General features: G+C 37.5%; 2 protein-coding genes and 1 long non-coding RNA gene across 3 annotated transcripts; 2 read left to right on the forward strand and 1 right to left on the reverse strand.

The window, feature by feature from the left end:
- Positions 1–455: 455 nt before the first annotated feature.
- On the forward strand, positions 456–11,422 carry LOC306990203. The gene is made up of 5 exons (XR_013795836.1): positions 456–738; positions 8,210–8,327; positions 10,533–10,676; positions 10,791–11,015; positions 11,101–11,422. It is a non-coding gene; the product is annotated as an uncharacterized lncRNA (long non-coding RNA).
- Positions 7,428–14,213, reverse strand: slc2a9l1 (solute carrier family 2 member 9, like 1). The gene is made up of 12 exons (XM_079596741.1): positions 14,147–14,213; positions 13,728–13,823; positions 12,425–12,585; positions 12,159–12,283; positions 11,944–12,073; positions 11,064–11,212; positions 10,789–10,976; positions 10,529–10,639; positions 10,332–10,433; positions 10,180–10,255; positions 8,728–8,855; positions 7,428–8,288 (listed from the first exon to the last, which is right to left on the reverse strand). Exons 1-12 carry the CDS (start codon positions 14,168–14,170, stop codon positions 8,103–8,105), a joined length of 1,476 nt encoding a protein of 491 aa, XP_079452867.1. The 5' UTR covers positions 14,171–14,213; the 3' UTR covers positions 7,428–8,102.
- A 376-nt stretch (positions 14,214–14,589) lies between these two features.
- On the forward strand, positions 14,590–24,144 carry psmd6 (proteasome 26S subunit, non-ATPase 6). The gene is made up of 8 exons (XM_079598365.1): positions 14,590–14,939; positions 15,720–15,925; positions 16,543–16,688; positions 16,775–16,994; positions 22,970–23,078; positions 23,507–23,675; positions 23,763–23,840; positions 23,933–24,144. The coding sequence occupies exons 1-8, from the start codon at positions 14,804–14,806 to the stop codon at positions 24,027–24,029; spliced, it is 1,161 nt and encodes a 386-aa protein (XP_079454491.1). The 5' UTR covers positions 14,590–14,803; the 3' UTR covers positions 24,030–24,144.
- The last annotated feature ends 35 nt before the right edge of the window (positions 24,145–24,179 follow it).

Here is a 24,179-nt window from a genome sequence, read left to right on the forward strand (position 1 = left end):
ATGTTTGTAACCAGTTGTGGGGCACCATTGACTTCCATAGTATTCTTCCATGTTTTCCCCCATTTAATGGAAGTCAATGGTGCCCCACAACTGTTTGGTTACCCATATTCTTCAAAATATCTTCCTTTGTGTTCAGCAGAAGAAATAAATTCATACAGGTTTGGAACACCTTGAGGGTGAGTAAATGATAACAGAATTTTCATTTTTGGGTGAACTATCCCTTTAAGACTGCGTTTACACCGGCACAAACATTTTTTTTTAGTTTCATTAGCTTTGTGTGACCAACAGACCCAAATTGATGTGTATTTATTCACTGATAATAATCTTAACCTGCAGTTAACTGTTGACTACGGTCGGTACATTGAGTCAGCATAAAAATGATGAACGAATCATTCGATCCATTGAAAAGAGTTGCCTACTCTTTTGCTACACACTCAAAATTTATTCACAAAAATAGTACGGGCGTAGGCGTAGTATAAGTAGGCGAATTGGGACGCAGCGTTAAAGTTCGATTAATTCACGAGTAGGATCTCGATACTGACTCGGTGCTTGTAGCTCGTAGGATATTTACGTAGCCTACAAGTCGGTCTAGAGTAGACCAAAAAAGTAACGCACGCATCATGCCTAAAATTGTGATGTTTTTCTGTCCTTTGTGAAGCTTAAACGATTCAGTAGCCTACACCTAAACCTCTTCAAAATGTCTGAAAGTCACAGGGGTTCTGTAAAAACAACATAAGGGTGAGTAACTGAACTGTGCCTTTAATGACAGTATAGGCTATAGTTTATTTTATCAATGAGGTGAAATCCGAGAGGAGCAGTTTGATTCTTCCATATCGATCAACAATTCCTTAACATCAAAGTGCCACTTTAGCACACGAAACACATTTCTGTTTGATGGTTTTTTAATGTCACAGTTTTTCATAGTGATTTTTGCTGTAGCCTATGTCAGGGGCAATTTTGAAAGCACGGCAAATTGGCATGATATAATGTTAAAAATAGCTCACAGAGGTCTACCGAGGGCTGATACTGCAGACAAAGCAAAACCATGAAATTGTGAAACTGTCCAGGCGTAACTTATAGTCATAATGGAAAGTGTCAGACTTGTCTTTGCTGTTAAGGGACAGAAGTCCGTGTCTGTTTTTCCCTGACAATTTCAGATAATTTGCAATCGTCCTCCAATCAACCGTGTTACTGCATCCCTGATTGCTGGATGATCATGTGTTTGCATACACACATTCTCCTGTCTTTTCTCATTTACCACATTTTAGGTGGCAAAGGCTTGCAACTTGGTCTATTTGGAGTTTTGGACATTTTACTTAATATTATCTATATCCCCCACCTTCAGAGAGATTGATTTAATGGAATATTTGATAAGATTATAAATTACACGTTTTACCTCACAAGTAATTTTTTCTTTGACCATTTCATTTATAAAAGATTCCTATTACGTTGCCCAAGAGTTTCTCCTGTCTTTTATTGAAGAAACACCTCATAAAACCAGAAAGAGACTCTTAGAGTTGACATTCATCCCCCTTATGACCCAATATTAATCTGTGGGCCATGACTGCATTAATCTAAGGGCCAGAGTTGAAAGCGGGCATTATACTTAAAACCATTAAAACAATATATATATAAAATATGTGAGTTTATAGTCTATCCATCTATTGTGGAAATTAAATGTCGGTTTAGCAATTTGTGGTTAACTTTATGCTTTTAGAGCATTTATGTCAGAGGTAACTGATGTAAAAAGCACTTTCAATGACGTGACATGGCCATTGCAGTCATTATTTGTTGACTAGAGAGAGCCAACTGCTGGTATTCCTATTTAAATATTATTGTCTTTTATCCAGAGATTTTGATGCTAATTTATCTCTGGGGCATTGAAGTTAAAGCCATGAACCTTCGCATGTTTGATTCTAACTGTTGTTTCAAAGCATTTTCTATTAAAGTCATCCAGTTTCAAACTGAAAAATTAAAGATTGAGCAAAATTGGCCTCAGACTACCAGAAGCTTGAAACCACTTGAACAATAGTTAGTCTCATTTAGGGTTTTCCATATAGAGGTTTTTTTTTTTTTTTTACATTAGGTATTTATGCATGCACAAATTTCCTTCAATCCAAATGAATCCAATTATTCTATTAAATTATATCCAATTAAATCTATCTTCAGTGTCTGAAAGATCTGTTCATATATGAACCTGAAAATTTGTGTACATGAAATTCAATATTCTTCATATGTCACCAGAGTGAAGTCTGGAGACCCAGTTATGACATTTTTATTCATCATTACGAGGTGAAAATAATAATAAACATGTGCACAGTTGAATTGCTCGCTATAAGATTCGACTTTAAAGACATTTAATAACTAAAGTTTTTTGTGTGATATCTAAATCTGTAATAGAGTGATACATATTGACAGTATGTTTAGTCACTGTTCCAAAAAGAGTGAAAAGTTCTTGAGCTGCCTGCTGTTTCTATGGTTACCATATCAGGTGGAAGCAATTTTTGCGAGTGTCTATTTACCAGAGAAAATATGTGACCTGACTAACTTGGTGGTGTATTCAATATACCTATTGAGCAAAACGATGTCAGATCATCAATGTTTATATATATAATGCAGCCAGAGACATTGATTCTATGTTGATTCAATGTTTCTTTGTGCTCTATGCATTTAAAAAGAATATGTGCTTTCATTTGTTATGACTTCTCCCTCTTATAATTCAAACCCCGTCCTTATATAAGGTTTCAGATTCATTGTTCATTCGGGAGATGTTGAGGTAGACGCTTTAATTTCAGTCTGCAGGATATTATGCATTGATGAGATTCTCATGTCACCAGCTGGATGTCACCAGTCATACGGCAAATATATGACATCAAACCTCTTGAGGGAGTTATCATTTCAGTCAGTTATGCCAAAACACATACATGACGGCACAGGAAGCCGTCATGCTTGTAGCTCATTTAAAATACTGTGAATATATTATCAGAAACAATGATCCATGATACAACACGTTATCTGTGAATTCGATAGAGTGGTGCAGGGATGACGTCAAAACTGGGAAGACTAACTGGTTCCCTCAAGATTTTCCTAAGGGGTTTTATAATAGGGTTCTTCGATTTATAATAGTGTTCTTCAATGTATGAGTATAAAGCCTGGTAAACATAACTTGATACTTGAATGTTTTTCTCTACAGTTTAAATTACACACTCCCATATCGATAATGCAAATTTTGAAACTGTTTATCAAAAACTCGAAGGAACCAGTGCATTAGTCTTCCAGGTTTTGACATCATCCCTGCACACAGGGCCTACATACTGTATTGAGCCCTCTTTCACGTCTTTTTGCGCTTGAACAGACATATTCAAACAAAATTCTCCTTGGCATCCTTGTAGACATTGTCAGTTATGTCTTAACTGAACGTCGTAAACAGTGGAGAAATAAAGAGCATATATTGGATCCGTGCATTAGCTCTTAAAGTGACAGCACCCTTATATTCCTGCTGCTGTCTGTGTTTTTAATGTTAATCCAGCAACAAAAGACAAAGAACAATCACGCATTGCTTTTGGCTGAATCATTTTTGTAACTTGAATAGGATAAATCTATGTTTCATGGCTGGTAAAAAATATGTATGGCCGGTAAATGTTCTCATTGACCCTGCCTGCACTACTTTATAAACTCAATTCAAATCCATTCTGCACTATTTGTTTCCATTCAGAAATACCACAGCAACCTGTGGTATTTGTCCACAATGACAAATTCATTACAATGAATGCCGTGTGTCTACATTGTGATGCCACCACAGCTAAATGAAGCCATTCAGAGCTCATAATCCTCGGATCAGGAGGTCCAGGACTGTTTAACATTTATAGAGACATTCATTTCTCACTCACACATAGGAGATAATCCCATAGTGCCAAAGGCCCCGTGATTTCCAGCTGCAGCCTTAGTCATTTTACAGACATTAATGACCTTACTGAGCAGACCCATCTGTGCTCTTACGCTCATTTACTATGGCATGTTGCCGATCCAAATAAATCAGCTGATAATTGCATATAATTTTACATCTTCGTCATTCTAAATGATACTTTTAAGGTTTTCTGAATGTGAACGTTCTTGCTGCTGTTGTTTCTTTGTGTGTGCTTTTTTTTGCGTAAAAGTATCATTTAGTCCGTAATGTAGGATATTTGTATAATTTTTACTGCTTGTATTATAATTCATATATATATGATTAATAAGTCATGCAACATATGTTTTTCTATTGCTTTATCACATCAATTATTTAACCAATTTCAACTTAATTTTTTTCAGTTATACAAGATTGAACTACATTGAATAAAAACAGTAGAAATTGCTAGTAAATTTCACAAACGATTACAGAGAAATGCAAGTTACATAGAATTAAATTATGAAATTTTTACATAGAAAACCTGAAATAGTATTCTATTATTAAAATAATGTTTTACAGTGCACAAGACACTACGGATAGAAAAAGGGTATCACAGAAGCATCTTAACTTCATAAAAAAATCCTAAAAACTAAATGAGTTGATTTGATTATACTTAAAAACAATTAAGGCAACAACTGAACTTGAGTTTTTAAGTTGAATTAGGTGTTTTTTTATTACAGTGTGAATGTTCTAAAAGATGAAAGTAACTGTAGAGCATTAGGATATGGTGAACGTTGACTGTGAGATGGATATTTGCTTTGCACATTGACCTTGTGATGCATGTCTGCACACTCATTCACAAGATTAATGATCGATTTCAGTTATGCACTTGATGGCATGGCAACTGAACATTAATTATATGCTGCAGGAATGTTAATGAAGCTAATTATATTAACATTGTCTGACCGTCTCTTCGCAGATTCCATAGCATTATGTCATTTGCGGAGTGGCAGCGATATGACTGGAGAACAAATCGCTCGTTGCTGAGTGCCGTGTCAGTATGCCGGTCAGCTATTATTAGTGTGTTCAGCCCTTAATTCATTTTACACTCTCAGAATTGTCCACCACTTAACAAGCCAAGGACACTCAGAATGAACGAAATCCATATGCACAGCAGAGAGAGGACTGGTGTCACATTGTAGTTACAATAATGAGCTTTTCATGAGATCATGACATTATGTGATTGAGCGGTGACTACTAACTGGTTGCATTGTTAGCATTTAAGCTGTGTTAGGTTGTCTTAATGGAGAGCATAAAAAAAATATAATATATGTTGCACCATTCAAAAGATAAGAGTTAGTAAGTGTATATATGTGTGTGTGTGCATATATATATTTTTTCTTTTCTTTTTTTAAAGAACTGAATACTAAATGTTTTCATCAAAGAATTTTGAAGAAAAAAAAAAAATCAGTTTCCAGCACAACTGTTTTCAGCCTTGATAATAATATGAAATGGGTAATGATGCTGAAAACTCAGCTTTGCCATCACAGGAATATGCTAATTTTGAAAATTATGTTAAAATAGAATACAGTCGTTTTAAATTGTAATAATATTTCACAATAGTGTTTTCACTGCACTTTTGACCACATAAATGCAGCTATGTTGAGCATGACTCTGACCTCAAGCTTTTGAACAGTACAGTGTGAATAACCTATTCTACTTTACTCTATTAGCAAAAATAAACCATAAGCATATCATATCTCAGAACAGCACAAAGCTAAGATCTGTGGAGTGGCCTATATTACCATGTTCTCTCCAGAGAATGTGAGAAAAAAAAAAGAAAAACAGCAAAGCATTTGACAAAAGTGAGTCCTTCAAAAAATGGCAGGCTAAATTTTTGTAAATTGTTGTGAACAACTTTAGTAATAGTTTTACAGTCACAGATGAAATAGGTTTAAAAGGAATCAGAATGTTCAAGTAATCAGTTCCACTCAAATGGCAAAATTTGAAAGGAAACATTGCATCAATAAACATTGACTATATTAACATTGTCATAAGAGATATTTACAAGAGGTAAAATCATAGTTGGTAATAAAGAAAAGTGCTTCTGGTCACGTGTATCATGTTGAAGGAATTGAATAACTTCTTATTAAAAGCTGATCGCACTGCAGTGTGCTTTACTGTAACTCTGCAGTGAATATACAGCGCCACCCTTTGGCAGTTGAAAATATTGGATATGTCCCATATTTAAATCGAAATGAAATTATGTATAGATGGGTGGTTATTTAATTTACGACACAGGGATTAATTTCTGTTAAAAATAACAAATATCAGCTTTTGTTTTTGTCACAACCTTTAACCATATTAATTAATTATATGTATATATTTATGTATAATTTATGTATAATATAAAAATATGTATGTATACTTTATCTCAAATGTACACACACACACACACACACACCTGTGTGTGTGTGTGTGTGTGTGTGTGTGTACATTTGAGACAAATTATACATCAATATTTTTTAGATTTCAATTATGAAATCTGAATATGAAATTTTGAATAGACTGCATATTTAAAATAAAAAAACACCCATTTTTCATTTCATTATTTTTATTTATTTATCAGACTCTTTCATCCAGAGTGACTTGAATGAAACACCTAGCAAAATCTGAAGAAACACCAACATATATAATACAGTAATATATAATACATGTGATGTGATGCTGTATTACATATCAGGTCTATTAGGTAGGCTATGTAGTTTATTAAGTATCAAAATGATTGACTGTTGGGTCTGTGAGATTCTGTGTCGAAACCTGTGCCTATTGAATCTCCTCACTATTTCTAACTAGAAATGGGTCATTCCCATTAGGGAACATAAAAAAGTAGTTCCGATATGATGCTTTGGGATGTCCGCAATCATTAATAGTCAGTTAAATTATTCCTCCAGTTAATCCTGTGAAACAGCTGAGGCGGTGATAAAGCTTCTAGTTATGTCAATCATTATTGGTCTATGAAGTTCACACAGTAGGCTATATTAAACTGCGAATGAGGCTGGGAAGCCCCGTGCAGTCTGTCCGGGACTGATAAGAGAGGAAGTCCCTGTGCTAAACCTTCACGGGGTTCTACAAACCCAGAGCCCCAGCGAAATTACCTGGGTGGGCCGATAACAATGGGGTTAACCTCACTTAACTCTTCAGAGATTGTGACATTATAATGTTTCATTGGCAGGTTAATGAACTATATGTAAGAAATAAACATGGGTTACTTTCGACATTACGTTGTGTAGTAGTTATTGAGAAAAAAAGAAAATAAACTAGAATTAAAAGGCCCTGAAGTTTCACAATGTTTTGAGTGGCAAGAAAACACGCAGATCAAATAACAGAACAAGTTTTGTACTTCAAATATTTTATTAATTAAAAAACTAGTCTAGAATCAAGTGCATTTATGTATATTGTTAAAGGAACACGCCGACTTTTTGGGACTTTAGCTTATTCACTGTATCCCCCAGAGTTAGATGAGTCCATACCCTTTTCATCTCCGTGCGTGCCATAACTCTGTCTAACGCACGCACCGCTAGCCTAGCTTAGCACAAAGACTGGAGGTAAACGGAGGAGTGATTAGCGCAACACTCTGAGCGAACTCTCTGCTCCTCACCACGGGGCTTCTCAGGCGCTGCGAGCAAATCACTCCGCAGAAGTAGCAGTGCTTCGCCTTCTGAGAATATAGTTCCCAGTATGTATACGGTTAGAAGATGGCTGTGTCTCATGTGACCTTGTTATTTGTACACGCTGTGACTATACAAATCACAACATGTAAATAGGAAAATGTTGGCGTTATTTGTCACTTATTTGGAGCAGTATGCTAGCTGGAGCCATTTACCTCCAGTCTTTGTGCTAAGCTAGGCTAGCGGTGGGTGCGTCAGATCAGATTCAGATTCAACTCAGATTCAGATTCAACTAGTCGGCGTGTTCCTTTAAGTAGCCATGCATTAAGTTGGATAACACACAGTCATCCGGCCATTATCGCGTGTCTAATATATCAAATAAACCCAAGACCATATCCATCCAGGATCCAGCTGACTCTTAGTCTACTACAGCATCACTTTCTTATAATATTAGCTAAGCAGTGTCTTTATAATGTTGATAAATAAATATGATGTTAATGTAATGCCAGTCCACATCCACCCATAGTTACATCAATATGGCAACTTTAAAGCTTTGTCTCTAAGCACACGGCATCTTCTTTGGAGGATCCACACGCTCTGATGTTCTTAAACTCTTTGGAAATTTCAAGTGGAGTTTTGCCTTTTGTTTCAGGAAGGATGAAGAAGGCGTAGAGAGCAGCTATCAGACAAACGCAGGAGAAGAGAACAAAGCTCAGAGACTTCAGAGCGGCCTGCAGAAACACGGATGAGAAATGTGGCCTCTTGTTAAAGTGAGTCTCTGTGCAGCAACAGACAGCAGAGCGGTTTTCACAGGAGCAGCGAAAAGGTGTGATGAAAGCCTGGTATTACACATTGTTCAGGAAGAAGACATGTAATAGGGCACACATATTTTAGTTTGTCTTTTATGACTGTATACAATAAAGAGGAGACAGTCTTTGAGAGAATCACAATAAAGCCATAATAAATGGCTTTAATTATGATGGCAAAAGCTTCTTACATGAACCATTAATGAAACATCTACAGTAATAGCAATGACATTTAATAATCCTGCATTTGTGGAGCACACACACTTTACTATATATTTTAACGTTAGTAAAGTGGCTGAATCCACAAACATTGCTAATAATACAGTTGTATATTTTTGTGGTATTGCTAAGTTGATCGACTTACAATAAGGAATGGGAAGATGAATCCAAGCATGGCGAATCCTAGCCAGCGCAGGAAGCCAATAAACATAAATGCAGCCGGGCGGTATGACTGGATGAAGATCTCATTGGCGAGCGATATGGATGTTCCAGCTGTTCAGAGCAAACTGGTTTGAGTTGTTTGCACTGACTAGTCAGTTTATGTCCAATATTTTCTTATCTTAAACAATCACACAAAGAATGCTGTTTTCAATACAACAACACGATTAAGAGCGGGATATGCTTGCAACAGCACAATAATGACATTTCAGTGACATTTCAAAAGACAAATAAGTAATCACACGGGTGAATCCCTGTGACCGAACTTGAACCGTATGTGAATTTGCATGGGGAAACCGTTTGTCCTGGATTTCATGAAAATTCGCAGAAAAACAGTAAATGTGACTGCATGTTTTGGATGCAAAATTTCTAGTTGGTTTTGATCTCCCAATGAAAATAGTTCGACTGCCTGCTGCGCATATCGACTTCAAATGAATCAGTGAGGGGAATGATTCAGTGATTCGCTCAATAACACTGGACCCTTTTAATATTTCCGGAGGTTCTCCGAAGCGGAATTCATCATATTTACGCCAATAGCAAAAGAAACGAAAAATCTGTGGTAGAGTTTTTCATGACTTTCCAAAAGGACAAAATATATAGGGATTAATAACGTTGGTCAAAAGAGAGAAATTTGCCACCGCTCCCTCAGCCATTGAATTAGAAACACCCTGGCAACAGTTGTTTTAACAATAGCAGAAAACGTGAAAAACTAGATTTTTAATGTTGATAACTGTGGGTCAGTCTGTGAAATGGGTCCCTTGTTTAGCTCCTGAATGAATCAGCATTTTTTAATTGAATGTCGCACTCATAAAGATGGTCACTTACCGCCACCTACTGGCGTAACAATGTAATCATACTGAAAAATCCCCACCACTGATACAAACTGTTAAAAGTCCTGCTGCAAAAGACACGAGCCCAATTATCAAGCATCCATGTAGTACATGTTTACATTAAAAAAATAATGGAAATGCTGTTCAGTGGAATGTAAAAATGCATTCATATTAATGTCCCTAATGGAATTCCAAAGCTGCCAAAATAAAAATAGAATAAATGGAATTCCACAACTTAGCCATTCACACAGAATGCATTTTAAAACACGAGACGCACGCAGATAGTGGAATTAAAACAAAAACGCAAGGCCTTAGATGCATTTATTAAAAGCTGAACCTCTTTTAACTTGAGCACCACAATTTTCAAAAGACAAACTTTCGTCTCTAGCCCATGTTTACATAGAAAGCAATAAAAATCTTGAAATGCCAAAAATTCTCGATGTGACCTGCCCCTTATATTTAATTGTTATAACAGCATTTTTGAAATGCCAACCGACCAAATTCAAAAACCAGAACTAAATGTCATGTAAATATGCAAATAGCTTTACCTGGGCCTCCTCCATAGAAAATAATGAAGAGGAAAATGAGGATGACTGTTATGTATGGAATCACAAAGCTGTAGTCCTGCAGATGAAAGAGAGGTGAGATGATAAAGGTCTGTTCGGTGCTTGCTGTGGGCGGTTACATGAATGAAACTCACCTTTAGGTAAAGGGTGACTGTGATTAATGCCATAATGACTGACATTCCCCCAAACCCTGTCCACATCAAGGCTCTCCTCCCCACACTCTCAATGAACAGGCCCTACACATGCACACAAGCAGAAATACTATTAAAGAAAGGCCACAAAGATGATTTATGATGTTTATGACTTTCATGTGTGCTTCTCTGGAACTCACACAGGTTATGGAGACAAGAACTTCTGATGCTCCTATGCCCAGAGTGACATATCGGATCTTGTCCACTGGAATTCCCGCTTCCAAAAAGATATTGAAAGAGAACACGGTGATCTATGAGGAGAAGGATAAAAGATCACATTTTAACAAGGTACCTGTAACCATTAAAGGGTGTCTTGGATACTTTTTGACCACACAATGACATAGGAAAACTAAGTCACTTTTGAATCAGAACAATATGATTAATTCATTAAATGATTTACAGCAGAGACGCCGCTGAACTGGATGCACCCGTTTATGACCAGCAGGGAAATGACCTGCCAGCGCAAGTGTTTGTCTCTCACAAGATCCAGCAGACTCTTATTGTGCTCCTCTCCAATGACTACCTGCTCTTCTACCATCTCCTCTATCTCCAACTTATAGTCTCCTGGTCCCCATAGACACTGCAGTGCTGCCGATGGAAACACACATCCGTGGTTTAACACAAGAGGTTCGTCAGTTACATAACATTGCATTTATTTGGTTAAATGTAATGCACCCTTTTTGCACTGTTCAGTGTTGCCCTTCTCTATCAGAATATATCGTGGAGCATCGGGGAAGAATGGCAAGACTGCCAACTGAACCACGCAAAAAACCGTCGGGACGCACAACAGGATGTTCCACCACTCTTCACGGCCAAGAATTTCCCTGTGAATGAAAGGAGAATCTTAGCAATTCAAAAAAATATTGATAATGAAAAGATTAAATTAAATCAAACGTTAAAGTAGGCATGAAATGAAAATCTATTTTTTTTAATGCTAATGTTATTGATTTTATTGTGAACAATTTAGCATGTTTGTTATTCTTAATCAAAAAGTCATAACTCAATCTTTCTGTGAAATTAAACTTCGTCTGCTTAAACCCCGCCTCTTTCTTACATTGACTTCAAGCTCTGCCTCCATCCAATCAGCAACCAATGAATAGAACCAGCTCGTCCTACTTGTTTTTTTTCATTAGTCACCACTCACCATGAAATCGACATTTTTTTAAGGAACATAAACGACTTATCCATACACATCGTTCATTTTTTTTAAATTATAAATTATTTGATAGATTATAATCTATAATCAAAATATCTTCCGCTAGCTCTTGCTTAACATCTCTTCTCCGATGACGTGTTTACTGGGGCGGGGCAACCCGTCACTCACATGCGATCGACCAATAGCAAAGCACAATGATCCAACAATCCAATCAATTCCTGATGGACAAAAATCAAGTCCCGCCATTTTTGTTCTTGTTCAAGAAGCCGTCACAAAAAGGGATGAAAATACTATCACAACTTTCATTTCATGCCGACTTTAATACATTTCTCAGGTTACAATACGGAAGAAAATATCTATCTCTTCTGTTTCATTGCAACTTTAATACTTAATTATTACCGAAGGCCAGCAAATTGTCCTGCCAGTTTACCAAGGGACAAAAAGGTAGCGACTGTGAGTGTCACCATGCCTCGGATCTTCTTTGGTGAACTCTCACCAAGGTAGATGGCATGGACATTCAAACCTAACCCTTCCAACAAAGAGCGAAAGCAAATCACAACTCGCTTATTTTGAAGCTACATCTTAGGTATTATTTATAATACAGTCTGACATACCTGCTCCGAATCCATTTAGGAAGCGTGCTACAAGGATCAACTCAAATGAGTGCGCAGGTTTGCTAATGTACATGATTACTGTGGCCACAACTGCGATGGCACTGTTCAACAGCATGGTTCCCTTTCTGAAAGAAGAATGTGACCAGTAAACGAGCGTCCATTTTCTTTTTACCCTGAAAATATTATGCCAGAGTGATATGATAATGCTACTTATCACAAGTTAAAAGTCAGAATGGAGAAAGGAGATGAGGATGGGTGACATTAACCTTCCCAGACGACTGGTTAAGTATCGGACAGATATGGAGCCAATGAGACCTCCAAAAGCATATAGAGCCACCACAGCAGACCAGATGAAGGTGATGGTCTTCTCTCCCGGGACGTCTCCATAGTGGTGCATCCAGCTGCTGTTAATAAAGCTCTGAATGTACTGTGGGCAAACAGATTCCACACAAATCGTGAATTGATTGAACTAGATGGTAAATATGGTACTGAATTGGCAATAGAAAAATAATTGATACTATAAATGTTGCTTTGTAACACTATTTTAAAGTGTCTTTGTTACATGTTACATCTACTTGCTATAGTAATATTAATGGTAAATTATGCATAATTGCAAGCAACTAAACCAAACCCTATCCCTCACCATATAGTAAGTAGCCTAATGTTGTTAATGAACCCTTATGTGTAATTACATCTTAAAAGTAAACTGTAAAAAGTGATCAGTTGATTTGACTTAAAAAAGGAAGGAAACCCGTTGCCTTAAAATTATTAAGTAGCCTAATAAACCTAATGTGTAGGCTATACTTGAAAAATTCCATATAACTTAATTGTTTTCAATTTACGCAATTTAAATGTATTTACTTAATAATTGTAAGGCAACGGGTTCCCTCGCTTTTTTTTTTTTTTAAGTTAAGTCAACTGATCACTTTTTATAAAGAACCTTTAACATCCTTAAAAATGAAGGTTCCCAAAGGGGTTTTCTAGTGATGCCATAAAAGAACCATTTTGGGTTCCCCAAAGAACCTTTCAGTGAAAAGTTCTTAAACGAACCATGTTTCTCTTATTGTGATGAACATTTAAATACTCTATAAAGAACCCGTTTCCATTATAAAGAACATTTTGAACCTGTATGAGTTTCTTTCTTCTGTTGAACAGTTACCAACATTCTTCAAAATATCTTCTTTTGTGTTCAGCAGAACAAAGAAACTCAAACAGGTTTGGAACAACACGAGGGTGAGTAAATTATGACAATATTTTCATTTTTGGGTGTACTATCCCTTTAAAGGTTCCATTCCATTTTCATAGATGAAATGAAAATGGCATCGAGTGCTTCTTCAATGGCATCACTGCAAAACCCCACTTTTGAACCTTAATTTTTAAGAGATGTAGAACCTTCTTGGAATAAAGAGTTCTTTAAAAATTTGTCAGGAACACAAGGGTTCTATAGAACTCCACTGAACCATATTTCACTAAGAGTGGCACTAACAAGGACACTTTAAAATAAAATGTAACCTGAACTCTTAATGTAATAATAACAGTGACAAAATAAATATAAGTAGAAGTGCGCACTGGAGACGGAGAGCTGATCGCTGTGAGATGAAATCCATTCTGAAATGATCCACCCAAACCAAGCACAATGATAAAGACAAGCGCTTTCCCGCCAACCTGAAATTACAGCACAGTGTTCATATTCAACATGTCGATACTTCACAACCAGCACATGGTTGAATGACGCAGAGCCACATTCTGAGTAAATGATCAACTTCGGTTAAGAGTTTAACTCTGCATTTAGTTGAAGGAAATAGAGAAAATAGTTCACAGAGACATATGATCCAGCATAGGCTATCTTCACCATTATGATTTAGTTTAAATAATGAGATTCTTTATCGTCCTATAATAGTTCAGATTTCATTTCACTATATTTATATAATATTATAAATAAATAAATAAATAAATATTAGGCTACATAGCTAGTAAAATGTTCCTACCAGTTCCTTCAATATGCTCTTCATGCTTATATTCTTGTTTTGTGTCCATGAAGCACGACTGCTTCTCTTCAATAAATATGTCATCTCTGTTAGGCAGTTTGGGGAGGATTTTGATTAATTTTTGACACTGGAATGACTCGTCACATTTTGTCTTCTAAAAATAGGCTACCTAGCTATATAAAAATGAAGGATTTGTCCAGAATAAAATCGCTTTATTTTAAATGTATGCAATGTATCATTTTGTAGGGTCATCAGAATATTGAACATTGAAAGGCTGTGAACTTGAGGGTTTTTCAAACTGGGGCCCAAGGACCCCAAGGGGGCCGGAAGGGAGTATGTGGAAAGGAAAACGAAAGAAAAACAGTGTAAAAAATAAATACATTTGATTAAAAAACAACAACTCTTTTTTTTATATAATTGTAGATGCAATGTACCATACAACCAGACGAGGGCAGTGTTTTTTTTTTGTTACGGTGTTTGACTTCGATTGACTGTCTTTACTCTGCGTCCTTGTCTCGAGCAGAAGGAAGTGAATTAACCGATTTTTTTGTTTAGATTTCCCCCTAGTCATCGTTGCCAGTACTAGTTCATCGTTAACACTCCCAGCCGTAACATATTCTCCCGTTGTTCTGTAGTCATATTTTTAACTCTGCAAATATGCCGTTGGAAAACCTGGAGGAAGAGGGTTTACCTAAAAACCCCAATCTGAGAATAGCTCAGCTGAAGTTTTTACTGACTCACAAACAGGACGCTAAAGTGAAGACCGAGCTGATGGACGCCATCAAACTCAACAGTGAGTTCATTCACTCACACATGCTGCTCGTTTGGCAAATATATTACAGAGTCTCTGTAATACTGCAATTTATTCAGCTGTTTAATGCACGAGCTTTACCGTTTTCCTGCCATTTGGGGTTTAGTTGGTTGACAGGCTAAACCAAGTAACGTTAACGTTAGCACATTAGCTGCAGTGCTAACGTTAACGTTACTGTATTTGCTGGTTATCATACATTTCTTATGGCACTTTTGAATGTCGGTCGGTTATTAATGTTCTTAATTCCTATATTATAATATACGTTAATCCAGGGCCGATTGTCACTCTCTTTACACTATTTTTAAATGATTATTTTTGAAAGGATTTTTTTCTGTAGTGACAAGGTAGGTTTTAAAAGCTATTGATAATTTGAATCGACATATTTGTGTATTTAACACATTATCCTTTTGTGACGGCAACAACTGCTATCAAATCATTCTTATTTATTTTTTGCCAACAAACACTATAATTGTATACATTACAAGTTAGGTGTGATTTAAATGGAATAAAATATTAATTATTTAATATAACGTTAGTTAAGAAAGTTCAGTTTAAAATGCATTTAATTTAATTATATTAAGTACAAATCATATTTGGGGGTTCGTGACATCTAAAAGATTGAAAACCCTTGATCTAGAATTGTTTCTCTACAGTTTCTCTTTTGAATGCATTTCCTTACATACATATTAAGAATCGGGTGTATTATATAAGTGAAACTCCTAAAATGTGCATATGGTGATGATGTGATACTCTATTTTGTAGATATGGCCCCATACTATGAAGCTCTGTGTAAAGATCTGAAATGGCAGGCGGACACGGATCTGTTGAGTAAGATGAAGAAAGAAAACGAGGACGAGCTGAAGCGGCTGGATGATGTTTTGGAAGACGCTGAGAAGAACCTCGGCGAGAGTGAGATCAGGGATGCCATGATGGCCAAAGCTGAATATCTCATACGCATCGGTGACAAGGTAAGAATTCACACAGCGATGATGATTTGAACAATTCCTGAAAGAACTGTGGACTGCATATTCTGGTAGATATAATTAATTTTTAGACCTGAATTACATACACTACATTTTAAAGTTTGGGGTTAAGATTTAAAAAAAATATTAAACGGAAGCTCACCAAAGCTGCATTTGATCAAGTATACAGTAAAAACAGTAATATTGTGAAATATTACAATTTCTATTTTAAAATGTTATTTATTCCTGTGATGGCAAAGCTGATTTTTTCATCATCATTACTCCAGTCTTCAGTGTCACATGATCATTCAGAAATCATTCTAATATGTTGATTTGGTGCTCAAGAAACATTTCTTATCAATTTAGTAACATTATATATGTATTGACTGTCACTTTTGATTAATTTATTGCATGCTTGCTATATAAAAGTATTAATTTCTTGGAAAAAAATAAATAAAAATAGTACTGAAACTTTTAAACGATGATTTTGGTTACATCTCATGTTGCATTTGTACATTCATTGTCCTGCTTTCTATCTGTTCAGCCTTGCTATATTGATTATTACACTATTTCATCTTTATCTTTAAATGCACTGATAATATTTTTTTCTGCCGTTCATTTAGGAAGGGGCCCTGACTGCCTTCAGGAAGACCTATGACAAGACTGTTGCTCTCGGTCATCGCTTAGATATCGTTTTCTACCTGCTGAGGATCGGCCTGTTTTATATGGACAACGACCTCATAACCCGCAACACTGAGAAAGCCAAAAGGTGTGGTATAGAGTGCATACTTATGTTTAATGAACAAATGCATCTCAAGCTGAAATGTTGGCCTGACACATGAACTTTGCATGCAGTCTGATTGAAGAAGGTGGTGACTGGGACCGGAGGAATCGTCTGAAGGTGTATCAGGGTCTCTACTGTGTGGCCATTCGGGATTTCAAGCAGGCAGCGGAGCTCTTTCTGGACACGGTCTCCACGTTCACCTCGTATGAGCTTATGGACTACAAGACGTTTGTTACTTACACTGTGTATGTGTGTATGATCGCACTGAAGAGGCCTGACCTGAGAGAGAAGGTAAGATCTGGCCGAAATGTTTTTGTCTTGCTTTGGGCTACAATGTTATATTTATTCAGAAAAGCCAGTGTATACACTACTGTTCAAAAGTTTGGGGTCTGTAAGAATTTATTTATTTATTTAATACTATGATTCAGCAAGGACTCATTAAATTAACCGAAAGTTACTGTTAATACATGTGTCATTTTTCAAGCGATTTCTATTTCAAATAAATGCTATTCTTTTGAACTTTCTATTTATCAACATTGATAATTAGAGATTTTTCTTAAGCAGTAAATCAGCGTATTTGAATGATTTCTGAAGTATCATGTGACTCTGAAGTAAATGATGCTGAAAATCCAGCTTTGCCATCACAGGAATAAATTACATTTTACAATATATTATGAAGCAGTCATTTTTTTAAAATTGAAATAATATTTCATGATATTACTGTTTTAACTGTATTTTTCATCAAATAAATGCAGCCTCGAGTCGGTGAGGATAAGAGACTATTACGTGAGATCTAACAAACCCCAAACTTTTAAATGGGAGTGTGGACATTTTTCATATTTTGTCTTCCTCACTCCTCAGAGCAGGGTTTTTAAATATTTTTTTGATGCCACTGACCCACAAACATGACCAAGTTATACTGTGTGAGAAAAAGTTATTATTTTTTGTTGCTTGCAAAATTAATTTGCTGATTATCACTGAATATTAAAATATCTGTAGGCCTATATAGCTAAAGATAAATATTTTCAGTTAAATTTATTAAAAGGTAATGATGAAACTCGTACAAATACTCAAATTTTAATTCATTTTTTCTAATTAGATTTTTGTTGATTTCTTAATGTTAAACACTATGGCTGTCAAGATAATCATGGTTCATTTCATGATTTCTGACTAGTCTTTAGAAAGCACAATGAAATGGTAATATAAAATTCTCTAAATGTTTTAAAAATCAACACGTTAAACTGTCAATTTATATCTTGAGTTAAAACCTTTGAGGCTCCCTGTACCCGTTTGAAAACCCCAGCTTTATTGAATCACATCTATACATTCATATTTAATGCATTAAACAAACACTTATCCAGAGCAACACAAAGTGCTCATACCTGCCAACATGTACGCATTTTTCGTACTCGGCACGCATTTTGACCCATATGTACGCTTGTACGATTCGCTGCTCTCTAGGTACGCATTTTGTTGCTTCTCGCATTTCGCCGATTTCAGTTATGCAATCTATGACGCTGATTCTGCCACTGAGCCACAGCGTTTAAGTGGAGTGAAAAGCTTACGGCCAATCAGAGCGCTGCATGTTAAACCGCCGCCCATCTGCCCCTCCTATCCTTATGCTTCGCGCTCAATTCAATTCAGTGCCTCAAGCAAGCCAGACTAGCCGGATAAGATTATCTATATGGATAAGATACCTAGGCTTTCATGCCATGGCTGAACCGCCACAAAAAAAGGTTAGGAAAACACAAAGATTTTTAGACCGCTATCGTGAGAGATGGCCTTGCCTCCAGATGTCCAGGCTACCTCATCATGCGTTCTGCACCGTCTGCAAGACGGACGTCGACATCAGTCACCAAGGGGCAACAGGTAACGAACACAGTCTCACACACAAATGCTCCCTATCCCAAAACATAATTATATTAAAAATAAAAGGATGATGACTTTGAGTAATAAACGTTAATAGTGTCAATAGACTAACGGTAGCTTATAAAACCCGCCATCCTTCTCATTAGTTGGGGAAATTATTTGGCAGTTAGAATAGAAAAGTGGTGGAATGGCTAGAAATCTAGAAGGTTTTAGATAGGCCAGGTGCTGATTAACGTAATATAAAGTTAACAGTTAGGCTATTTTTAGCCTAATTGAATTTATGAACATTAAAAATGACCTTGACATCATAACAGGCAGTCCAGCTGTGACGAGCTCAGTTCAGTTCACGCGTTCATGTAACTTAGGCTAACATGTAAAAGCTGTCGCAAAGAACCGGCAAAAGTAATGATTATAAATAATGTCAAATATAGAAAGGATAAATTTTAATTGTTTATTAATAAACAAGTGTTTCCTGTATCAGTGTCGTGTCGACTGCAAATATGTTGTTGATGATGCTGTCTCGCGATCTTCGCAGTAGTGAACGCGCCAGAGAGAAATGCACATTTCATACAGATAACATTAGCAGAGAGCAGTCTGTTTTCTTTCGTTTTGAATTGTTCTGTTTAAAAGTAGACAGGTCTGTGTGAGTCAAGTAAGTTAGGCGCTGAGTTTATTAATTTATGAGGCGAGCTCTAGTTCACGCCGGCGCCTCTGTGTCGTGATTATCTCTTGTCTTCTATATTTACTTCTTTATTTATTGAATCCAGACAATTGCTCGATGAAACATTGATTAAAATTAAGATAAAATTTATACAAAACGAAATTCATTTTAAAGAAAGGCTTTGTGCTTTCTGTTTGAGGTCTTTGTGAATGTTTTATAGCAGTTACTAGTGCCGCTTTTCAGAGCGGTCATGTCCGTAACGGAGAACTGTCACGCCCCTAACATTGTTTTTTCCTCATAAATGCGAACACGAAAAATTAAATAAAATGAATATTTTATGTTTTGTGGAGAACCAACCCTTCTTCCTCCAGTGGGTAGTATTACTTTTGCTTTGCGCAGTGTAATTCAGAAGGCTAAGTGTAACCTGGTCTGACTCTCATCTTTAACACATTACTACTTAGGCCTATTTATTAGCTCACTCCGCCTCCTATTGGTTAGACTTACAAAAATATGGGCACAAAATATTGGACAGGATATAAGACAACATTTGTGTAGTTTCAATACATGTACAGTCATTCATCCACGCCATTCCTCTACACAGTAATAATAATTTATTGTAATCTAGAAGGTACTAGTGATGAGCCAAACAATGTATTTTAATGTAAATTACTTGTATCCTTTCAATTAATTGTGTGTGTGTGTGTGTGTGTGTGTGTGTGTGTGTGTGTGTGTGTGTGTGTGTGTGTGTGTGTGTGACGTAATTCATAATATTTGTAACAACATGCAGGAATATAATTCCCCCTCTATTTTCAGATTGCAGACGCCATGTGGAAGGAACAAAACACAAGAAATTGGAAAGTGCCATTGCCTCAGTCCCTAAGATCACCACAAAGTTTTTTGGAGATCAAGATCTACGGACCATCAGGGCAGAAACACTTTTCTCCAACTTTATTGCTGAGCACAATGTGCCAGTGTCTATAGCTGACCATGCTGGACCATTATTTAAGAAGATGTTTCCAGATAGTCAAATTGCCCAGCAGTACGGCTGTGCCCGAACCAAGACAGCAGCTATATTAAACACACTTTCCTCAAATGATGAACAGGTCATCAGTGACCTTATGTGCCGTTCCCCATTCAGCATTGCAACCGATGGTAGCACAGACATGGATGATGTCAAGCTTTATCCTTTGGTTGTCCGTGTCTATGATCCCAGTGTTGGAAAAATAGTTGTAGTACTCCTGAAAATTGTTGAGTGTAGAGAGTCTACTGGCAAAGGGATATACAATCTCATTGACCAGGAACTAAACAAAAGGAAAATACCATGGGGCAATTGTGTAAGCTTTTCTGCTGACAACGCCTCTGTCATGCAGGGGATAAGAAAAGGTGTCGCAGCATTCATCAAGTCACAGAATCCCCACATTTACATGGTCGGCTGTGCATGCCACCTAATGCATTTAGCTGCGGAAAAAGCTTCAAGAAGTCTATGTATTAACATTGAAGACATGCTCATCTTGATCTACTACTACCTTGACAAGAGTAGCAAGAGGAAAGCTTTGCTGCGTGACCTACAAATGCTGTGCGACACTGATGTCAGGAAGATTTTGAAATTATCCTCGACCAGATGGCTGGCTCTTGGCAAATGTGTCAATCGACTCCTCCAGCAGTGGGAACCTCTGACTCTGTTTTTTGCTGAAGAGGCAGCAGGGAAGAAGGCAGCTAAACCTCTCACATCCTCAGCTCATCCCTCTCTGAAGAGCCCAGCTGCCTCTAAGCCCTCAACTCTCACACCTACCTCGGGTAAGCTTGCTATCTCAAAGACTTTGGCCTCCAGCTTTTTGAAGACCAAAGTCCACCAGAGAAAGTCCAAGACCGGACCAAGCTCCACACAGCAACAGGCAGGGCCTATACCAAAACAGCAGCAGACAGGACCTACAACCAAACAGCTGCCGGCAGGACCAAGCACTCCACGGCAGCAGACAGGACCCACAACCAAACAGCTGCCGGCAGGACCAAGCACTCCACGGCAGCAGACAGGACCCACAACCAAACAGCTGCCGGCAGGACCAAGCACTCCACGGCAGCAGACAGGACCCACAACCAAACAGCTGCCAGCAGGACCAAGCACTCCACGGCAGTCAGCTCAACCACCTAAGGGGTTTGACTTAAACCAATTTGTTTTTAAACAAAAAGAAATTGGCAAAAAACAGAGGGATCTGTCCAAAAAGAAAACAGAAGAAAAGGAAAAGGAGATAGAAAAAACAGAGGTCACAAAACCACAGAAGTTGTATGCTCTCTTGACTGACCCACAGTCAAAGCTGTATGCTCTTTTTTTAAAGAGAGCTGTACCTTTATTTGAAACTGCAAATCAGAACCTGCAGAAAGAAGAGCCATGTGTGCCCATATTGCTGCAGATATTGGAGCTACAGTTGCAAAAAATGCTTTTGGCATTCTGTAAACCTGACTGTGTTGTGGAAATGATGGAAGAAGTAAAGAGAGGATGCCAACCCACTCTGTACAAATCCAGTGAACACCAGCTACCTGATGATGAGCTGTCAATTGGACATGACACAAAGACATTCATCAAAAGTCAAGCTAACTTACCTTTAGGAGCTTTCTTCAGGGATGTAAGGAAATATTTCACTGCAGCTGTTGAGTACATGCTCTCTAAATTCCCCTATGGGGACGAATTGCTGCGTCATGCTGCCGTAGCTGATGTAAGCAGACGACAAACAGCTAAATTCTCCTCACTGACATACTTCATAGACAGGTTCCCCTGCTTCTTGGGAAATGGTGTTACAGTGGATGAAGTGGAGGAGGAGTTTCGGCTCTTTCAGTCCTCTACCTTGAATGATGGTTTTCTTACCAAACGGGCTGATGAAGCTTGGAGAGAATTAGGTGTGATGGAATCAGGAGGGAAGAAACTTTTTGCAAACCTCTCCACAGTTATGCTTGGGGTGTGTGTGATTTTTCACAGCAATGCAGACTGTGAAAGGATTTTCAGCTTGGTCACTAAAAACAAAACACAATGTCGTGCTAGCCTGAGCACAGAGATGCTTAGTTCTCTGGTGACAAGAAAAGTCATGATTGCCTCCAAAGGCAGCATTTGTTACAAAGAGACTTTCACTGACGCACTACTTAAAAAAGCCAAATCTGCAACCTTTAACAAGTTAAACGATGCAAAAGTTTAAACTATGCATGGAAAATTATAGTTTTTGTTGTTGTTTGTTTTTAGCAAACTGATTTTGATATTGATAACTGCTAGTTTTGCACATTTATTTAATGTTTTGATTTATTTATTTACAAAGAATGTCCTCAGTTTACTTTTATTTCTGACAAGATTTTCATGCATTCATACTTGTATATGGTTATGGAGTAACTAATAAATCTTAATTGGTGAAAGTATATTATGTGTATAATATGTAATATAGTGTTAGGTATCTCATAGGTTTATCACAGGTGTGTGTGCAACGGTGGAGCGTACATTGGCGGTGGGCTGTCAGGTTCTCGCGCGTGGGGGGGTGGGGGGGCTTGGTGTCGGGGGTTGTAGTACTCATAAAATTTCTTCAAGGTTGGCAGGTATGAGTGCTTTAGCTCCACATAAGTGTGCAATTTATAAAGTTGTCTGCTAACAAAGGGCTTCCTGTATTGAGCGTTTCAAGTGTTATATGGCTAAAACCTTATACAGATACAATTGAATCTAATAGAAATAAGCCTCGAATCTCTGGCTTTCTTTCAGGTGATTAAAGGAGCTGAGATCTTGGAGGTGTTGCACAGTTTACCTGATGTCCGTCAGTACCTCTTCTCTCTCTACGAGTGCCGTTATTCTGTATTCTTCCAATCATTGGGTAAGTAAGATAACAGTGGAGCCCAATGGTTAGAAAGTCAGACTGATAACCCGAAAGTCATGGGTTTGATTCTTAATACTGGCATGAAATGACTGAGGTGCCCTTGAGCAAGACACCTAACCGCCAATCACTCCCCAGGCGCCTCAGACAAATGCCTGCCTACTGCTCCGTGTGTGTTTGTCCACGGTTTGCAGTGTGTGTGTGTGCACTAACTTGAACGGGTTAAATGCAGAGGACAAATTCTGAGTATGGTCTACCACACTTGGCCTTCACATGTCACTCACTTAAGAGAATGTTATTGCTTAACTAGCCACTCTTTAAGATGCTGTAAGCTATATTATTTGCAGTGTTTATTGAAAGCACTTCTAGTCTTCCGTCATTGTTTAAAAATGTGTTTGTTAGATGTTCCATCTGTTTCTCTTCTGTAGCTCGAGTGGAACAGGAGATGAAGCAAGACTGGTTGTTTGCTCCTCATTACCGTTACTATGTCCGAGAGATGCGCATCCTGGCCTACAGCCAGTTACTGGAATCCTACCGCTCGCTCACGCTGGGATACATGGCCGAAGCGTTTGGAGTCAGCACAGAGTTCATCGACCAGTACGCTCCCACATTCATATAAACTTCTATACTAAAACTTACATAAACGTATCTTCTTCACTCACTTTGGTATTTTTCTTTCCCAAGGGAGCTGTCACGATTTATCGCCGCTGGACGTTTACATTGCAAGATTGACAAAGTTAATGAGATTGTGGAAACCAACAGGTGAAGACCTTAATGTGTCTATTAATCATTTAAATCCCTGTTTGGTCTATGGTCAACTAACTGTGCATTACTTGTCTTTTTTTCTCTCCCAGACCTGATAGTAAGAACTGGCAGTACCAAGAAACCATAAAGAAAGGTGATCTCCTGCTCAACAGAGTGCAGAAGCTGTCCAGAGTGATCAACATGTAGTCCAGCATGTGGCGATTGATCCATACCCATCTTTTCTTGTGAGCAACCTGTCTTTTGGTTTATGTACAGTATATAATAAAACTGAATTGGAGGAAACTTTGAGTTCGTCTTTGTTGTGTGTGCAAACGGGGGGAAAAAAGATGAGTCTGA

The sequence above is a fragment of the Phoxinus phoxinus genome, assembly GCF_949152265.1.
Source record: "Phoxinus phoxinus genome assembly, chromosome: 22".
Classification (NCBI taxonomy): Eukaryota; Metazoa; Chordata; class Actinopteri; order Cypriniformes; family Leuciscidae; genus Phoxinus; species Phoxinus phoxinus.

Coding starts and splice junctions, on each gene's coding strand:
- slc2a9l1 (XM_079596741.1), bottom strand. CDS start 14,170: ATGAAGAGCATATTGAAGGAACTG. Junction 12,074..12,158: donor CCTAAATGGATTCGGAGCAG/GTATGTCAGACT, acceptor CTTTGTTGGAAG/GGTTAGGTTTGAATGTCCAT. Junction 10,977..11,063: donor CACTGAACAGTGCAAAAAGG/GTGCATTACATT, acceptor TTCCATCGGCAG/CACTGCAGTGTCTATGGGGA.
- psmd6 (XM_079598365.1), top strand. CDS start 14,804: ATGCCGTTGGAAAACCTGGAGGAAGAGGGTTTACCTAAAAACCCCAAT. Junction 16,689..16,774: donor AACACTGAGAAAGCCAAAAG/GTGTGGTATAGA, acceptor CTTTGCATGCAG/TCTGATTGAAGAAGGTGGTG. Junction 23,676..23,762: donor AGCACAGAGTTCATCGACCA/GTACGCTCCCAC, acceptor TTCTTTCCCAAG/GGAGCTGTCACGATTTATCG.